An 18,876-nucleotide genomic window follows, 5' to 3' on the forward strand; every position below is an offset into this window, starting at 1 on the left:
AAAAGTACACTACATTAACATAATGCATACACGAGAAAACTAGATGTGATCTACTGTAGTCACCGATTTCTTGTAGTCATGCACTTGAAATATCGATGACCATCTTGATTTGATGGTTATAGAAGAGGCAGAATTACTTTTTATTTTAGAATTAAAAATACCGAGTTTAAGTGTTGATGGTCCGATCTTAATTATATGGCTATGATTGAATGACTGCGTGACTGCGTCAATTTATTGACTGCAGTGAATCAAAGCCCCACAGGAAACCAACCCCTGATTCATTCTCTCCTGCTATTATTTCAGTCGCAACAAACCCTAATTCTCACCTCGCGGCCATTCTCTCTCTGCATCTGCATGCAATGGCGAAGAAGAGAGAGAGAAGCGTGAATGTTTCCGGTAAACCAAAGCACTCTAATGACGCCAACCGCAGCAATGACTCCAAAATCCAGTCACGCTCAGCCGCCACTGTTCGCCGTCTCAAGATGTACAATACCAAACCCGTCCGCAACCGTAAGGGCCGTGTCTTATGGGAGCAGTATCAACTATCAGGCCTTCCATCCACGAGAATCAAACCCGATCGCCAATGGTTCGGGAATCCTCACGTTGTGAATCAGAAAGAGCTAGAGTTTTTTAGAGAAGAAATGGCGAAGCATAGTTCGAGTAATTATAATGTTATCATCAAGGGGAAGAATTTACCCATGTCGCTTCTCAATGATTACCAGAAGCAATCTAGGGTTCACCTTCTTGATAGAGAACCTTTTTTGCATGCGTTTGGACCTAAGACTAAAAGAAAACGTCCAAGCCTTTTGGCTTCTGATTATGAGTCTTTAGCTAAGAAAGCTGATGGTTCTCAAGATGCTTTTGAAGAAAGTAATGAAGCTGATGATGGATTTAGAGATTTAGTGCGACATACCATGTTTGAAAAGCAAACGCATATGGGGTGAACTCTACAAGGTGATAGATTCTTCAGATGTTGTTGTGCAGGTTATAGATGCAAGGGATCCACAAGGCACAAGATGTTACCATTTAGAGAAGCATTTGAAAGAAAATTGCAAGCAAAAACACATGGTGCTTTTATTGAACAAGTGTGATCTAATTCCTGCTTGGGCAACGAAAGGATGGCTTAGGGTTTTGTCAAAAGAATATCCAACTCTAGCATTCCATGCAAGCATTAATAAGTCATTTGGAAAGGGTTCACTTCTTTCGGTTCTGAGACAATTTGCAAGATTGAAGAGTGATAAGCAAGCAATATCTGTTGGTTTTGTTGGATATCCAAATGTTGGGAAGTCGTCTGTGATCAATACATTGCGTACTAAGAATGTTTGCAAGGTTGTGTAAGTTTTAGTTTTCATAGTCATGTTTACATTGTAGAAAAATAACACATTGGATCTTGACATATATGATTCTCACATATTCGTACTTGATTACAATATGATAGAATCCTTTGTGCATTAGTTAGTAATTTCGTCATGTTACATGTAATTATAGAAAGAGGTGTGCTATATCAAGCGAAAAACTAATAGCGAATGTTTCACGAATTGCCATTACCAGTTGACCAATCAAAATTCTCACTTAAGTGGAATTCATGGCAATTGGTGGAGTACATGGAAGTTGTTAGGGAAAGCACAACACTCGTGAAAAAAAATGCCGCGTGCCACTTTTTCACAATATATAGCGTTATCCTTATAGAAATTCACCTGCACCTCTTCATGAATATCTGCAACATTTCGCGTGAACATTTGCATCCTTTCACATAATAATTGCATCCTTACATTCGAGTCACCATAAAGTAATTTATATTTAATAATTATTCTTACAGGTTGCTCCAATTCCAGGGGAAACAAAAGTTTGGCAGTATATAACCCTTACAAAGAGGATCTTTTTGATTGATTGTCCAGGAGTTGTCTACCACAACAATGACTCTGAAACAGATGTTGTGCTGAAGGGTGTGGTACGCGTAACAAACTTGAAAGATGCTGCTGATCATATAGGCGAGGTTCTGAAACGTGTGAAGAAGGAGCACTTGACAAGAGCCTATAAAATAAAAGAGTGGGTTGATGAAAATGACTTCCTACTTCAGCTTTGCAAATCATCTGGCAAACTCCTTAAGGGCGGTGAACCTGACCTTATGACTGCAGCAAAGATGATACTTCATGACTGGCAGAGGGGTAAAATTCCCTTTTTTGTTCCTCCTCCACGGCTGGAAGACTTGTCCAAGTCCGAGGAGCCTAATGTTAATGGCATTGATGTTGATGAGGCTAATGTTAATGGCATTGATGTTGATGAGGCAGTTGACCATTACCAGGCATCTGCTGCCATTAAAGCTATTGCAAATGTTCTTTCGTCGCAGCAGCAACAAATTGTGCCAGTTCAAGGTGATTTGTGTAATGAGAATGAGTTAAAGGGAGAAACTGCTGACCAACTTCCAAACTCGGAGGATGATACAGATGAAGACAGCGACACATTTGAGCAGGATCCATCCACGGAGGTTCCATCTGAACAGCCTGGTCCCAACAAATGAATAATGAGTTTCGGTTGCAGTTGCAGGACCTCATTTGTCTCAAATACGATTGTCAAATGCATCAATTTTGCTTTTGGGAGTTCGGTTCCGGTAAGATAAATGAAGCTTCAGTGATGGTTATCAACTGGTCTTTGGATGCAGAGAGGATTTTGATTTCTTGAGCATAGTTTTTTTAGTAATAATAGTTTGCCGACATTTTGTATTATTTATTTGTGAGTACTACCACTCTAAGTCATTTTGCTACTACTTAAGAGTTTAGAGAAGTTTGAATCAACTGTTTACTGTGATATGCTTGTTCTATAACCTAAAAATTTATGCTAATTTTTTTTTTCTAAACAAAAAAAAAAATGCCTACACCATCTAATTTTAAATTTATTTTGAAATACCCCAAATTAACTTTCATTATTAATTGTTTCATACACCAATACATCCATCACACCTTTTAGCTTAATTTTAAACTTAAAAATTCGTTAATATCACCCGTAACCCTCTTCAAGAGTTGATCATAATTCTCTTCTTCATCCCTTAAATGATTATGTCAAAAACCCTCTTTTAGTTTTGCATTGGTTTTTGCGTGTTTGTTCGTTTTTATGTGTTTGTTCCTAAAAATGCAAACATTTTGTTGTTAACAAAGCTATAGCGGCGGATTTTCTTCTTCTCAATGGGAAATGGCAATTAATTTGGCGTGCAGAATTCCCACCAAAAGTGAAGAATCTATTGCAGCGTATTTGTATAAATGTGTTACTAACACAACTTCAGCTTACTAGTAAAGGTGTTAATTGCCCCGCTGGTTGTGCTTTATGTAATAATGCAGAAATAGAAAACAGTTTTCGTCTCTTTTTACAATGTCAGAAGAGTGTTTTATGTTGGCAAAAATCAGAGCTGTGGCATACTATCCTAAACTTGTTACGGCCAGACTTGTCAATGGCGGAAAACATTTTTTGAAATTATGCAGGATATCAATTCAGAGCAGTAGGCCTTTTTTTCGGTAATGATATGGAGTTTATGGAAGCACAAGAATAATTGTATTCGGAATAATACTTTTAAACCAATTGATGTCCTCTACAATCACGGGTTACATTTGTTGTCTGATTGGAGAAGTGCGCAGCAAATGCACGGGTTGAACGTGAGGCAGCAGCAGCCTCGAGCAGTATCTCAGTGGATTAAGCCTTCTACTGGTTGATTCAAATATACTATTGATGCCTCTTTCTCAAGCCTTCAGAATAGAGTGGGCATTGGAGTTTGTATTAGGGATGACCAGTGTCAATTTGTGTTTGCTAAAATAGAATGATTCTCACCTATTCTTGAAGTGGATACAGGTTAAGTTTCAGGCCTTTTATCTGCTCTAAATTGGGTCCATGAACTTCACTTAGGTGAAGTGGATTGAGTTGGGCTCTAAAAGAGTGGTGTTTTCTCTAACAATTGTAGAAACTCTAATATTGAGTTCGTTAGGAGACAAGTCAATGTTGCTCATGTTCTTGCAAAGGTGGTTCCATCTTAAGCTAGTTTCCACCTTTTTATGGACATCTCAACATGTTTTCGTGATATTATTATGAATGAAATGTGTTGAGCTTTTTACCGTAAAATAAAAGGTGTGGTGTATGTAACACCAATCAAACTGAAAAAAGAACAGTGAAAGTGAATTAGTGATACATGACCATATTGGGCGCGAGGCCACTGACGATGCCTATTGTGAGCGTGGAAACACTTAAGAATATAGTTCATTATTCGATATACAGAATATGAGACTTGACAGTAGGCTACAAACATGCACAATTTCACACACAAACTCTGTTTAGTTACAGAGCACCATGAAATTTTCAGCAGACTTAATTTGGATAACTTGTTGAAAAATGATTATTGAGCATAAAGAGAAGCAGAATACAATTTATTTTAACAAACAATGAAATTGATTTTCACAGCATTGGTGTTGCATCATGCATGCATTGACAACTTAAGTTGATCGTGGCATGAAACAAACCCTTGCTTACAATGAGTAAAGAAGACATCAAAATGAAAAAGTAAATGGAGAAAAAACTGATAATGAATCCATTTATTTAATCAATCAATGAATGAATCATTCAGCAGCAATGCAAAGCTCAAGCAGTGTCCTCATTGCTTGCTTTTTAACTACCTTCCCATACACTTCTCTTGCTAACTTGAAGACTTTCTCCATCTCCAAATTTCCACCACCACTGCCACCGCCTTTTCTCTTCAATTCCTCCATCAGAATCTTAAGCACCCTATGATCACCTCCCACTACATCTGTGATGCTATCAACCACTGCATCCAATGCCGGAATTCTCCTTCCCCATCTTTTCATACACCTCTCTGAACCATAAGCCTCTGAATATAGCGACCAAAAAGAAGCTCTCAAGTATCCCTTCTCTTTCCCCCTAACCTTCCATCTCTTCATTTGTTCCTCAAGCTTATACACCAAACCACCTACATCCATCCCTCTTTCAATACCAATCTCAATCTCCTTCACTTCTTGCTTGGATAACAAGAATTCCCCCTCAAACTTACACCTCTTACACTTGCAATGAATCCCCCATGTCACAGACAATTCCTTTCTCTTATTCAAGGGAGAAAGTGGATCAAGATAAGCAAAAGTTATCTCTTCACCAGCTTTCAAATCTCTTGAAGCATGAACTATCAAATAATCCCCAACATGCAACCGCCTCGCGTTAGGACAACACGAGTGATTTATAAATGAAGGAAGCAACCATAGCCCAACACCATAACAATCATTATTCTTCCTCAAAACATTAGCTGAAACTGCATCCTCAGTGAGAGAATTAACATCCAATATAGCCAACAACTTAACCATATCAATCTCAACATCCTCACTTGAATTCACTTCACCAACATTCTCAGGCCTAAACAAATCAACATCAGGTACATCAAGTTCATCCTCATTTTCCCCAATTGACAATTTACCAATCAAATTCCTAGTCTTGTGACACTTTTTAACAAAATCAACAACTTTATCAATAAAATTCTTCCACATAACTAATTGAGTATCCTCACTCAAATCCTTCCCTCCCAAAATACTCCTCTCCATCGCAACCGCCTTAGTAACCAAAATCAAAGACCCAGCATCAACATTCTTCGTAGCGAAAACCCCCCGCCCACTAATCTCGGATTTTCTAATCTCAACAGCACCAATAAATTCAGCAAGCTCAGGAGCCTTACCAGGAAACCCATTCAAAACCCAATCAGAAAGATCCATTGTTCCACTCCTCGATAAAAATTCAAACTTTTTACATTTTTCAACAAACCCAACAAGCATTTCACAGTTCCCACTTGCCTGATTCTCAAGCATAGCTGTTTTGAAGCAATTCAAAGCCATAGAGTATCTATTAAGACAAAGCAAAATCTTACCTTTACAAACAAGACTCTTGAAATGTGTTGCATCAATCTGTAGAGCATGATCACAATCTTCTAAAGCAGAGTTGAATTCGCGGAGTTTTGATTTTGCTTCGGCCCGGTTGCAGAGGGAAATGCAGAGTGATTTATGAAGCTTTTGATGGTGAAGTGGGTTGGGGTGTGGAAGAGAAAGATGGTGGGTGCAAAGAGTAATGAAATGGGAATAGGTTTCAATGGCATTGGTCCATTCTTCTCTGATGAAAAGCTCTGTTGCTTTGGATCTGAGGTTTTGCATGTACTCTTCTTCTTCTGATGTTGTTGTTGCCATTTTTAGTTCAGTTTTTGTGTGTGTTTGGTTTTGAGACTGTTGTAACATTTTTTGAAGTGTGGTTATAGATTTGAAAAGTTTCCTAATTGTAACGGTCGTTCATTGAATTTTTATATGGATTTAATTTAATGATTTAATTGTATAGTTTTCTGTTACATTTTTGGCTCCTAGTTAGTTTGACTGGATATATACACATCAGCGATGGTGACCAATTCTTACGGTGCTATTTTTCAAATTTTAAAGAATGTTTCTTTAACTCAAAAAACAAAATTCCAGTAAAAAAAGTTATATTATGTATTCTTTTATAAGAAAAAGTTATAAGATACTGATCAATCCAATGTAGAAACTATCTTATGGTAGAAAGGATATTTACAAGTCTATGTGAGCTTAGCTCACTTGGTAAGGGATAATGCATATTATATGCAGGGGTCACGGTTCGAGCCCCGGACTCCCCACTTATTCATCTTTAAGGTGAATTTCTCTAGCCGGTAGGCTACTTGATAAAAAAAAAAGATGAAGATAATACACGAGCAATTCAAAGAATTAGATCTAATAATATAATCAAATTTTTTTTTTTCATATCTTTTTTAGTAACAATATTATTGGTGCGATGAACCATGGACTTGGCCAATGACTAATCTATGTTTCAAAATTTAACTAAACACCTTAAAAGTGTATTCCGTTCAATTTCAACCATATTTTTTCATCCATAAAATATGAACTTGAAATCTTATTTAAAAGATTCGAGTTTAGTTTTACTCCGACGAATGCATGTTGATCCTTATTTTAAACAACACTTGAATTAATTGGGATAACATTATTACTTAACAAAATTCAATTTACAATCAGATCTACTAATAAACCAAACTAAGACAGGAACTTTATGTGATCCACCAATTTTATTACCCACCACCATCCCTTGAATAAAACACTTCCTCATATTCGAAATACTCCAAGTTATGACCAACCAAATCAAATGACTGGTTTTCCTGTATTCGCTTTAACCAACTCACCATAGTGATTAAAATGTTGCCACCTTACTTGAAAGTGAGCATTTAACTCCAACCACTTGAAAATGCATGACCAAACGTTATTCACAACTTGACTCTAGGATACTTAATGTTTATCCCTTTGAGTTGAGGATAATTAATCAAATATTTTTTTTTTGAACAAGCAGATAATTAATCAAATATGATATGATAATTAATGTTTTTCTCCAATTGGACTCTTAATATTCATCTAAATGAATTTTTATGTAATTTTAACATTGAGTGAAAATATCAATTTATATAATTTTGAGTATATGAATTAAGGATAACTAATAAATATGGTTATAACTTTTTAATATATCTTTCATCTCTTCAGACTCAGTTCGTGTCCATCTTCATCATTTTGGTCACTTGGCGGGGTTACCTAGATCTACACATCCCTTCCTTCGAGTGATATGGCACGCTTGTGTTTGAACAATTTGGAAGGAAAGAAATAGCAGAATTTTCAAACAAACAACTCGTGATTTGGCTTCATTACTAGATAACATCAAGTTCTTGTCCTTTTCTTGGTTAAAGGCTAATTTGCTTACTTCTGCTTTCAGTTATAATGACCGGTGGCGACACCCTCTAATTTGTATGGGTGTTATGATGTAGCTTTTTTGTGTGCTTTTCATTGTGTTTTTACACAATTGTAACCTGACTTTGTATCTTTGGAGGAGTGGTTGTCTTTGCACACCTTGTGCCAGATGACTCACTCTTGGAGTCTTGGTGATTTATTTTATTCCATTTTGGCTTCTTAAAAAAAAAAAAAAACTTTTTAATATATATAATTTTTACTATTAAATGATTTTTTTATGAAGAATCTTAAATGCCCAATAGTTAGAGACCGAAGAAAAAGTATGTCTTGTAAACTTTTTAATATATATAATTTTTACTATTAAATGATTTTTTTATGAAGAATCTTAAATGCCCAATAGTTAGAGACCGAAGAAAAAGTATGTCTTGTAAATACAATTCAGATGGTAAAATTTACACGATATTTAAAATGTTTGGGTGCAAGTTTAAATCCGCAATTCTTCCCTTTTCTACACTCATTGAGTGTGAATTTCACTAATAAGCTAAAATACAAGTATTTGCCAGGTTAAACAAAAAAGAGAAAGCACTACAATGAAGTCTATTCGTTCAGAATCACAGTATAAACGTTAGTGATAAAAAAAATAGGGTAAAAGACGTTCTCATGCTCATCTACTAAATGTCATACAAATCTACTAATGTTTGATATGTACAATAACACCACATAATATAACATAATTTTTCCTTTCAGGCTAACCAAGTCCTACAAATTCAGACAGGTGGTACATTGAAAATGAATTAAAAACATGACTTATGGAATCCAATAATATCTTCAAGTTGACACATTTATCAAGACAAGATAGCAAAAGTGAGCGTTGGACTGCTTTATAGTTTGTGTCAAACTATAGATTGTAACATGTGGAGTGGAAGAATCATATCTTAAGCCATTTATGTTATCTCATTTCTCAAGTTTCAACCTGTTCAATAAAAGCTTTTTTTTGTTACTCACCCATGCCAAGAGTCGGTTTCCTCATAGCAATAACACATAAGGCAACAAAAAAGGAAGAGCTCAAGTTGCTGTCAACCTTCAAAGTTTATCAGCAAATTGCCAGATCAGAACCTGTCCATTAAAGTCCAAAATTATGATAATAACAACCAATATTAACAACAGTAAATGAAGACAATGATAGTCATTATGGATGTAATGATAGACAATGAGTAAATAGTACTTGAAATTGTAAGAGTCAATTTAGTCTCTTAAATTTATGAAATAACAATTTAATCCCTTAAATTGAACAGTGTCAGATAACTTAGTACTTTTTTCAAATTTAACACCATAATTTTAAAGGTTATTGGGTTAATATGCGGTGTACAACTCATTTGTATGGTTGCTTTTCGCCTCATGACCCAACAATGGTCTCAAGGTTGATGGTTCGACGAAGGGTTCAACTGGCTCATTGTGTCGACAGTCTTCCTGATAATGATGGTCAGACAGTGTGTCCCGCTGAGTGCAGTGGCAATGGCGGTGCAAGTATATGTGGATGAAAAAAACTCCCGCTTGAGGGAGAGCCTAACTAGATGAATAGAATGACTTACACTTGAGGGGGAGATTGTTACGGCAAGCGAGGTGAGTTAGAAGTCCCAAGTTAGATGGAAAAGTGAGTGTTGAGCAATATATAAGTGAGAGAACCCATAAACAAAGTGCCTTAAGGTTTTGGGTTAAGATGTGGTGTTCAACTCACTTGCGTGGTTGCTCTTGCCCTGATTGAGCTCCCCTCATGACCCAACATTATGCTTGTCTTGATGCAGCACGAGGTTACTGAAGTCAATATTTAGGTATTTCAGTGGTTTTAACGAATGTTTACTAATGATGAAATATTGTGACAGAGGGACTAAATTGATTGATGTTCTTTAATCGAAGGGACTAAATAGCTATTTTGTAAAATTGAGGACTAAATTGACTAAATCTTACAATTTCAAGGACAAAAATGCTTATTTACTCAACGAGTTGAGGTCCTCTCCATTTCTTGAAAGAAGTGGACATCTCCATTACTACAGTTTTGTGTAATGAGTTATAAGGACTATGCAAACAAGACAAAAATGGCAATTTCAAGAAGTTCTGAAAAACATATTTCACCTTTTTGCTTAAAACTTATGGCCAAAAGGATGACCACAGTTCCATAAGCTCACTACTTCTTTAGAAAGTACACTCCATCCCGAAGTTCTAACTTCTCCTCAGAGACTAGACCAGATAAAAAACTTTGTAGTTGTTGGAGTGATTTGTCATAAGGGGGATCAGCAATGCAAAACATCTGTGGCAATAGAAAGAATCACATTTGTTGATCATGTCATGTGTGCCTAACATTTATAAAGGTGTAAAACCCTTTCTTTGTTCAAGGGTATAGAGGTGAAAAACCATTCTTACCTTGAGAGTATTGTGAATTCGATCTAATGCCATGCTACCAAAGTTTGTGAGCATCCCCAAGATAAATTTCTGCCATAAAACAATACATGTTAGATATCTTTATTCATATGCATATTCCCTTGTGATTGAATACTTCAATAGACATAAACGAGAAACTTGTGCAGCCCAAAGTAACCATCATCATAAGGCAAAATATTTATTATTATATAATAAATATTGGAAAAACTAAGAGTAACATGCTAATGATGAAAAAGATGCTTATATTTATTCAGGGACTTCAGTTCTCTTATGGTGTTCGTTCATTCAATTGTTTTACTCTTCACTACACATGGAAAATGATAGAAAGCCATTTCATTGTCAAAAAACCATTAAGAATTACTACAAATTCACCAAAGGTTAAATAACGTACATTAAAAGGACTCTAAAATGTGGGTCCCCCTAATATGGACCTCTTTTTAAAGGGTCCAAGCATGGTCCTCTCCAATACAACCGGCTATAGCCCGTTTCAAATTTGTTAACTTAGTTTTTTGTCTTTTTCTTCTGCTCCTTTCCACCGCTTCTTCTCCGTGTAGTGCGTCATCTACTCATCTTCGATGTAATCACAGATACAAACAGTTTTCAGATTTTGATAACCTGTTTTTTTGCTTCATAATTTTTATCTCGACTTTTTGTTGCCGAAGCTGTCCTGTATCAGTTAATAGTATACCCTATATTCGCAAGATCAGATTCAAGCACTTAAATCTAATCAGATCCAAGCACTTTCCGGATTATGATAACCTAATTTCTGCTAAAAGCTTTGCAAAATTAGATTCAGTGAAAGCTCACAAAACTGATTTAGTACCTACTATCTTAAATTAAATAAATATGCTATAAACCTCTTCAACCATGTCAAAACAAGATGAAAACTCATTTTAATCCCCTTCAAGCTTTAACGTTGGAAAAGGCGAAGTAATGACTGGAGTGGAATAGTGATGCAGACTTGCAGAGTAAATAGTATGAAAGTAATCTACACATCTTCATACAAAATGATTTTTCATACATGTGAATATTAAAGCTTGAATCTCTTGGCATATTTAAAATGTGCATGTGTTAGGATAATGACGAAAGGAGATAGAGGCGGTTGTGAAAGGGGTGTTCACTGTTCACCTATATGAAGCAAAGGGGCAACTTTTTATTTTATTTTTTATCAGCAGGTTAATTACCTAGTGTAGTAAGTTGAACTAAAAGGTCCATGACTGAACCTTTTTTCAAAGGGTGCATATTAGGGGCTCCCCTAAAATGTTGGTACTAAATTTTTTATAATTGATTAAAAATATAAAGCAAGTCACAATATGAAATGAAGAGCTTTATTTCATGTACCTCATACACAGTCATCTCCTTCCGAAGTTGATTTTCTACCGAGGCCACAGATCTGTCTTCCTCCTCATCACCTCCAAGAAGTTCCTGAGCATTGCCACTACTGCCTCCATTCCTACTTGTCTCAGCCATGTTTTCCATAATAGTGTATACAAGGTCAGAGGAATCTCCCCCCGACGACTCTGCAATGACCCCCTGTTACAAAAACACAGCCGCGAGTGAAGTTACATCGTCGCTGCTAAATTTAAGACTTGCAGTTTTAAAATAACTAGAATTCTTGTTTTGGACAAACCAACAGAAGTTTCCTAAATGAGCAAGAGATAATAATATTTGTCTCACAAACTAAATCGTACCATGCTGCAAAAGTGTTTGTACTAATACCTAAAAGTTTACCAAAAAAATTATACAAGAGGCCTAACAGACCCACCTTGCTTATCCAAAAATTTATTCTCCTGTTTAATACATCCACAGGTATCCCAATAGCAGCTGCAAGGTCTTTAGAGGTCCAACTGAAAGCAAAAACATAATATTACAGTACAGTCAAAACAATAGACTATATGTATTGATAGATTATTAGGATACCTCGTTTGATCTTGAAATTTCGTAATAATAGATGCAAGAACAGGGGCTACTGTGAATTGCATTTCCCTATCTTCAAACTGCAACTCCAGCTATACCATTGGACATGACAAAATTAGAAGAAAGATAGAACTGTAAGGGACAACACTACTAATCAAATTCAAAAACTGTGCTAAATACCGCTAGACAATAAGATCTGGAAGGAAAAAAATAGAACAACTAACCTTGACAGTCCCAAGACTTTTTTTCCACTGAAGCTTACGGGGTGTTTTGACTTCACTAAATCTCTTCGCATAATCAGAGAGAAGCTTGTCAACAGGTTCCGGTAGGTTAAGGGGCTCATCCTGTAATTCTCTTCAAAGTCAGTCACAGAACCAAGTGGATAGCTTCGCGTGACAACAAAGCAATTGATAAAATATATTTTCGTTAAACAATTCATTTTATTGAAAATACTAGACTATATTATCATAGTTCTTAATGTTATGCTTCAAGTTGAGAACAGTTCAAAATAAAACAAGAGATGATAAAAGCAGAGCTAATTGAACTTCAGGAAACGATAACTAATAGCACTATAAAATGCTAAAGGAAATTCATGTTAGTTTGAAGAAACTCTACTTGAGTTTACATGGAACAACAATGAAAGAGAATATCAATAAAATTTGACTCAACATAATAGACAAATGTAAAATATACGAGTGATTAATGACAGTAGAAAACATGGTGACATGAAAAGAAAAGCTTACTCAAATTTTGGAATTTTGGATTACAACTGCTTAAGATAAGGCAAGGATGAGTTGCCTAAAACTAAAATGATTGGCTTAAGATAAGGCGAGGATGAGTTGCCTAAAACTAAAATGATTTGAGTTTACAAACTACAGTATTAAGTAACAGGAGAAACCTGAAAATGAAAATATAGTGTAAAAAGGAGTCGTTGGGTACTGCTAGGCATTGATGAGCACATATAAATAATAGTAAACAAAATCTAATTGAAGATTATTTATTGGTATGTTCGTCTAAGAAATGATATTAATGAACCTAAGTATAATATACGGGCCGGGTAGCGAGAACTATAACTTGAATCATAACATAAATATATCAAACTTTTTCACATTATCTAAAATTAAAAAATGATCAATAAAATAATTTCATCTACAGACCTGTATCGGAGGCCAGAAATTAGAAGATATGATAGTGGCGGCTATTTTATCCATGGATATTGCATTGTCTTCAACCTCCACACCTAAGAGGGCAAAGGCAAATTTTGGTAAAAAGGAATTGAAGCTAATAATAGTTGAAACTATCTTTGGCAAAGATCACAAATACAGGATATTTGAACTTGGAAATTACTTGTCTGAGGTGGCTGACTTATGGTAGCTTTAATGTTAGTGTTGACTCTCTTTGAGCCAATTAGATCATTGAGCATAATCTCACATTTTTGTAGGCTGCTCTCTCCGAAGTGTATCTGCAAAAACAAAGCATTAAACAGATGTTTACATATGGATATCAAAATCAAGAATGAATACACATAAAAAAAAAAAAAACGATAAAATATTAACAACATATCTAGTCAAACAAAAAAGGCAACACAAGTTTTATTTGAATTAGTACCTTAAGGAGTTCTAGAGTACGTATCTCTGAGTCAATATCATAATCAGATTTATTTAGAAGTTTCTCAGCAAGCATAGTTCGATATTCATGAACTAATTGATCTTTTGAACCAATTATGCCAACAATCATTCCAAGTATGTCAACCTTCCTTTGGTTTCTGCTTCCCTTCAATGGATCTGCTTCTACAGGATCAGGTTGCCATCTGTTTGGAAAAGCCCATTGAGAAGAAACATCAATTTCATAACCTAGCAGGTAGACCAAATCAGAAAGAACGGTGAAAACTGCGAATCAAAATCCATATTATAAATATACCGTGTGGCATTGATCCATGCTTGCCTATCATCAGTGTTAAAATCATCATCAATACCAAAATTCTCTTGAATTTCTTCATCTCTGTTCAACTCTTCAAGAAGGCTATCTCCAGGATTTCCAGACGCACTTGAATTTCCCCCAGTCCCATCTGTCAACATGGTCACTATGCATTTTATTGTATCTCTCCTTCCTCTTAAGTAATCCCTTATTGGTTCACCAACTGCCTCAAGGAAAACACCAGCAGGATCTATCGTCCTTAGGGCTTTAATAGTAGAAACGTATTGGTGTAATATATCATTGGTTGATGCGCCTGCAGTAAGAAGGCGATAACGCAGTGCAGAAATAAATGACTCCACCAGCTTTGAATGTTGTCCGGTGTATTCAAGACAAAGTTTTAAGTCTTCAATTGCAGGAGAGCTTCAAGTATCATCAAAGAGAAAAGGAAAATAAATGCTCAGAAAACAATGCATAAACAAATGAGATGTGATCTACCAGAGAATTAGTTTTTTTTAGTTTGTTAATGCCTATTGTTGGAGTTCAAAATTTACTCAACTCAAGGTTAAAGCATACAGCTGGATAAAGCATTAGTTTTATAATTAAAACAACAAATGACATAAGAACATGTCAAAGCCAAGAACAATCGCAATTCTTCTCCAACTACTGCAGGAAGCTATACCCTCTAAGTGACCAAACATGTTTCTGTCAATGCGGTTGACAATGCCATTCAATTTAATAAGACATAATAGAACGTAACTAATTAATATTCTAACAGAAAACCCAGGAGGAAAGCTGCGAATTACAAGTAACAAAATACCTATCGGGATAATCAACGATTATCTCAAATAATTTGGCTATCCTTAAATCTTGCAGTGTTTCATAAGCAAAATATTCCAGCCGCAACTTCCATCGGACAAGACTTTCAGAGGGGGTATCAATTCCAGGACAGCATGACGATGATTTTGGGGCTAAAGGTGATTTGAGACCTGATGAAGTACTTTCGTAGCTAACAGAGTCACCAAGATAGACAAGAAGGGCATGGAGAAACTGGAGAGGAACAGCCTGAATGATTCCAGTTATAAGTATTGTATATGTTAGAACCGTGAAAACATTTGTTTATCTAAAGAGCTGGCAAAGGGGTGCACACAATGTATGCACACACACAACATATATGCACTACAAACCTGTATCCAGCTTTGAATAGATTGTAAGACAGAACTCCTAAAATCATCTCCCGCTACATCATATACTTTTGCCTGCAAGTTAGACAAATGAGTCAATGACCCACCCAAAGATTATAATTAAACAGAGATGCGTGACGAGTGCAACATAAAGGTGAAAGAAGAAATTGCAAGAGACTGAGGAAAACTGGAAGATCCAGATTTTGAATTTCATAAATGTGCTTACCTTTAGTAGTAAAAATATAGCAGAAGCATACGCATCTTCAGCCATTGAAGTAAATCCAAGACTTCTGAGATCAAGAACAACTTTTCCAATGTTCTTCACCAGTTTACTGTTTTCTGAGAATCGACGGTCGCTATAGCATTCATCAACATCCATCTCACCATCCTTGCATATTTTTCCTTTTTCATCTAAATCCATGTCATCCTTATTTTGAGATACATCATCAGTGAACTCCCCATCCATGACTGTACTTAACTCCTCCAGCCTTCTTTTAAAATACCAATGCAATATAGCTAATGGTAGCAAATGAAAAAGAAATACAAAGCCGATTAGAAAAGTTTGAAGTTTTATGCCCATAAAAAAGATCAAACAAGGGAATTAAGCAAAACTTTCAATCAACTAATGTTTCAAAGATCAAAGAAACCATTGCACAAAGTACTGACCTATTTCTAAATTAGAGCTAAAGAAATCAAATTTCCATGTAAAATTAGCCATATGGTGAAAACCAAGAGCATTGTCGACAAGATTCTATAATCAAAATGAAAGTAAAACATTCATTTACAGTATGAAAAGGAAATCCCTCATTAACATTAACATAAAAGAACAACAAACCGCTTACAAACCAGGGAAAACGCGAGGAAGTGTGGCCATAAGCACAGAAGAGACAGTCCATTGATACTTAGAGGTAAGGTAATTCCTTTCTGCTTCAAAATTATGCCTTTCCTCTGACATTTGATCCTTGAAAGATTGTAAAGCATGGACTAAAATTAACAGACACTTCTCCTGGTACTGTTTCTCCAAAGAGATTTCTTCCAAAGCATTACACAGCACACTCTCAATCTCATCCTCATCAATCTGTTTCATTTCATTAAAAAAAAAAAAAATCATGGTAACAAGCTCTATAGCCACTTCTCATAGAGTTGTGTCCGGTGTCTCACATGTGTCAGTGTCTCACACCGTCACTTCTGATAGAAGTTGTGTCTGGTGTTCGACACCGGCATGACACATGTGATTACATTCAATTATGCCATTTTTTCAAATTATTATTGGTGTGGATGTGTCAGTGTCCGGTGTTCATATATATGCTTCATAGGAAAACTAACAAGTACAAACCACAAGGCTTCCTAGCACCGACACTTCTTATAGAAGGCATGTCGGGTGTCTAACATGTGTTGGTGTTTGACACCGACACATGTGATTAATTCAGTTATGTTATTTTCTCAAATAATATGTGTCGACGTGTCCGTGTGGTTCTGTGTCAATGCTTCATAGACAAACAATGACAAGTAAAGTTCATAAACACTCACATTGACATCACCATTCTTGTTCAAACCAACAAAATCAGCATAAGGAACAAAATGCCGCCAAAACCTCGATGACCCATTTCGTTCAAAAGTTTCCTACAACCAAAGAAATCAATAAAAATTCATACTTTAAAATTCAAATAGTGAAATTTTCAGTTGGGTACCTCTAAGACTTTGAGAAAATGGTCACGAACGAGTGACTCAAGACCATGTTTACAAAGGGTGTGAACGTGAGAAACAAATTCAGCACCGTATGAAAGATCGCCAGCACCGCCGAGAAGAGATTGTGTGGCGTTGCAGAAGAGGGTATAGCTTTCAAGGATTTCGTGAAGTTGGTCTTCGCTGAGTGTATCTAGGATTCCTATGTTGAACAGTGATGAGTGAGAATCCTCCATTGTCGTTGTTCCACAGTGTGGTTTGTGTTTCGATGTTGGGGTTTTGGTGTTGTGGAAAAACAACTGTTTTTTCAATGTTTGGTTGAAGACTGAAAATGGAGAGGACGAAAACTTGTGGACCCCACACAGGAAAAAAAAATTAAGCTAGTTTAAAAAAAAAATTGTTAATTGCCTTCGCGGTAAATATGGACCTACGGGATGTCGATATGCATTCGAAAATGGAGATCATGCACGGACTGTTCTATTTGGAGATGAGTGATGGATTTTTCTTTGTTGAGATGGAGGAGAAAGTTCCTTTGATGATTATGTGGAGATGAGAACGAGGATCATACCCTTGCCCTGCAATCTACAAGCACCTTGTCCCCAAGTAATTCACTAAAATTACAAATACTCCCTCCGTTTCAAAATGAGTGTCGTTTTAGGAGTTTACACACATATTAAGAAATTCAATGATTAAAAGAAAGAGAATGATTATTTTACCAAATTATCCTTATTAACTACTTAATTTTAAAAGTAATACTTTGGAAGTAGTGTGCAGAGTATTAATTGGAGGGTACAATTGAAAAGAAAAAGTTATTATTGCATTGGAAACTGAAAGCGACATTCATTTTGAAACAAATTTTTTTGGCTAAAGCGACACTCATTTTGAAACGGATAGAGTATTAAATATGTTATATTTATTTATCTTTTCATATAATATGTATAGAAAATTAATGAAGTCTTAAGGGATAAGGGACAATTTTAGTGGTAAAATCAGGAGTGGGGAAGTACTTCCTGCCTCCGCCGTGCCTTTTTGAAAGAGCCCTTATACATGGGCCACGGTAACATACATCCTTTGACACTCCGACACAATTATAACATGTGGTAAAAACATTAAAAAAAGAGATGATATGGAGTGATAATGTCATGTGAAATTACTAAAACACCCTTGACATATGGGTATACATAAAATGTATATGAAAAAGGATGTCTATCTATCTTTTCCCTTCTGAAATCCTATTTGCATGATAGCTCCCAACGCTAAAAAATTGTCAATTAAACCACATAGAAATTCTTCCATCAATGCACCCTTTATCTAATAAGTAGATCACCACTATCAAGCACGGCTAGTATGTTTTTCCTACATTTAACCAAAGTCATTCTTTTTTACTAAAAAAAAACTAAGTCACTTCAAGTATTAGACAACACTTCAGATGGGCATGACTCGATGTCCATAAAAACTTTCTACATTTTGACAGCACAAAGTTTCACCGTAGGACACTCACGTTAGGATATAAAAATCATTTCACATATTCACACAACACTTTAAGGTTTGTTCAACACAATAGAGGCACATAATCACATAGTGAGTCAATCAAAATATGACAATGTCTAACCCACTTGGGTTGTCCTGGTGATATTGACTTGGTACCTGAGAATGTGCTCCACCTCGAGGTCTCAGGTTCGATTCTCTCCAGTGTCAATTTAAATGGGCTAATTTAGCTAATTTAGCTTCTTCAAAAGAAAAAGGCTAAAATGCACCTTTGGCCCCCCAAGTTTCCAAAAGTTGCGATTTTTGCCCCCTATTTTGAAAATAGCACTTTATGCCCCCAAAGTTTCAGCCCCTTTGCAAAACCATGACCCCCTTGATTTTGACTCGGTCAAAGTTGACATGTCACATTTTTTTTTTGCCATATAGACAGCCTATGTGGATTTTTGAAAAAAAAAATATTAAAA

At 35.9% G+C, this 18,876-nt stretch overlaps 2 protein-coding genes and 1 pseudogene across 9 annotated transcripts; 1 reads left to right on the top strand and 2 right to left on the bottom strand.

The window, feature by feature from the left end:
- The first annotated feature begins 344 nt into the window (after positions 1-344).
- On the top strand, positions 345-2,784 carry LOC146931875 (nuclear/nucleolar GTPase 2-like; annotated as a pseudogene). The gene is made up of 2 exons (XR_015006867.1): positions 345-1,329; positions 1,820-2,784. The product of XR_015006867.1 is annotated as a nuclear/nucleolar GTPase 2-like (transcript).
- A 1,624-nt stretch (positions 2,785-4,408) lies between these two features.
- SDG35 (SET domain protein 35) lies at positions 4,409-6,303 on the bottom strand. The gene has a single exon (XM_085703444.1). The coding sequence runs from the start codon at positions 6,264-6,266 to the stop codon at positions 4,599-4,601; it is 1,668 nt and encodes a 555-aa protein (XP_085559570.1). The 5' UTR covers positions 6,267-6,303; the 3' UTR covers positions 4,409-4,598.
- Positions 6,304-8,384: 2,081 nt separating this feature from the next.
- On the bottom strand, positions 8,385-17,227 carry APC2 (anaphase-promoting complex/cyclosome 2). 7 transcript variants are annotated; one of them, XM_085703446.1, is made up of 18 exons: positions 16,930-17,227; positions 16,769-16,861; positions 16,085-16,316; positions 15,465-15,754; positions 15,242-15,313; positions 14,875-15,119; positions 14,061-14,477; positions 13,749-13,950; positions 13,488-13,602; positions 13,298-13,380; positions 12,365-12,484; positions 12,144-12,232; positions 11,989-12,070; positions 11,565-11,756; positions 10,206-10,274; positions 9,918-10,092; positions 8,866-8,900; positions 8,385-8,757 (listed from the first exon to the last, which is right to left on the bottom strand). In XM_085703446.1, the coding sequence occupies exons 1-16, from the start codon at positions 17,158-17,160 to the stop codon at positions 9,970-9,972; spliced, it is 2,655 nt and encodes an 884-aa protein (XP_085559572.1). In that variant the 5' UTR covers positions 17,161-17,227; the 3' UTR covers positions 8,385-8,757; positions 8,866-8,900; positions 9,918-9,969. The 7 variants fall into 7 exon arrangements, with proteins under 7 accessions (XP_085559572.1, XP_085559576.1, XP_085559573.1 ...); XM_085703450.1 differs by having other exon boundaries at positions 16,081-16,316; XM_085703447.1 differs by lacking the exon at positions 8,866-8,900.
- Positions 17,228-18,876: the final 1,649 nt, after the last annotated feature.

The sequence above is a fragment of the Medicago sativa genome, chromosome 4, assembly GCF_051527215.1.
Source record: "Medicago sativa cultivar Bolivia chromosome 4, Bolivia_mono, whole genome shotgun sequence".
In the NCBI taxonomy this organism is placed as follows: Eukaryota; Viridiplantae; Streptophyta; class Magnoliopsida; order Fabales; family Fabaceae; genus Medicago; species Medicago sativa.

Excerpts from the sequence above, each read along its gene's own strand:
- SDG35 (XM_085703444.1), bottom strand. The coding sequence starts at position 6,266 with ATGTTACAACAGTCTCAAAACCAAACACACACAAAAACTGAACTAAAA.
- APC2 (XM_085703447.1), bottom strand. The coding sequence starts at position 17,160 with ATGGAGGATTCTCACTCATCACTGTTCAACATAGGAATCCTAGATACA. Across the intron at positions 16,317-16,768 it reads ACAAGAATGGTGATGTCAAT|ATTGATGAGGATGAGATTGA; the intron begins GTGAGTGTTTAT and ends GAAATGAAACAG. Across the intron at positions 15,120-15,241 it reads CTATTCAAAGCTGGATACAG|GCTGTTCCTCTCCAGTTTCT; the intron begins GTTTGTAGTGCA and ends GGAATCATTCAG.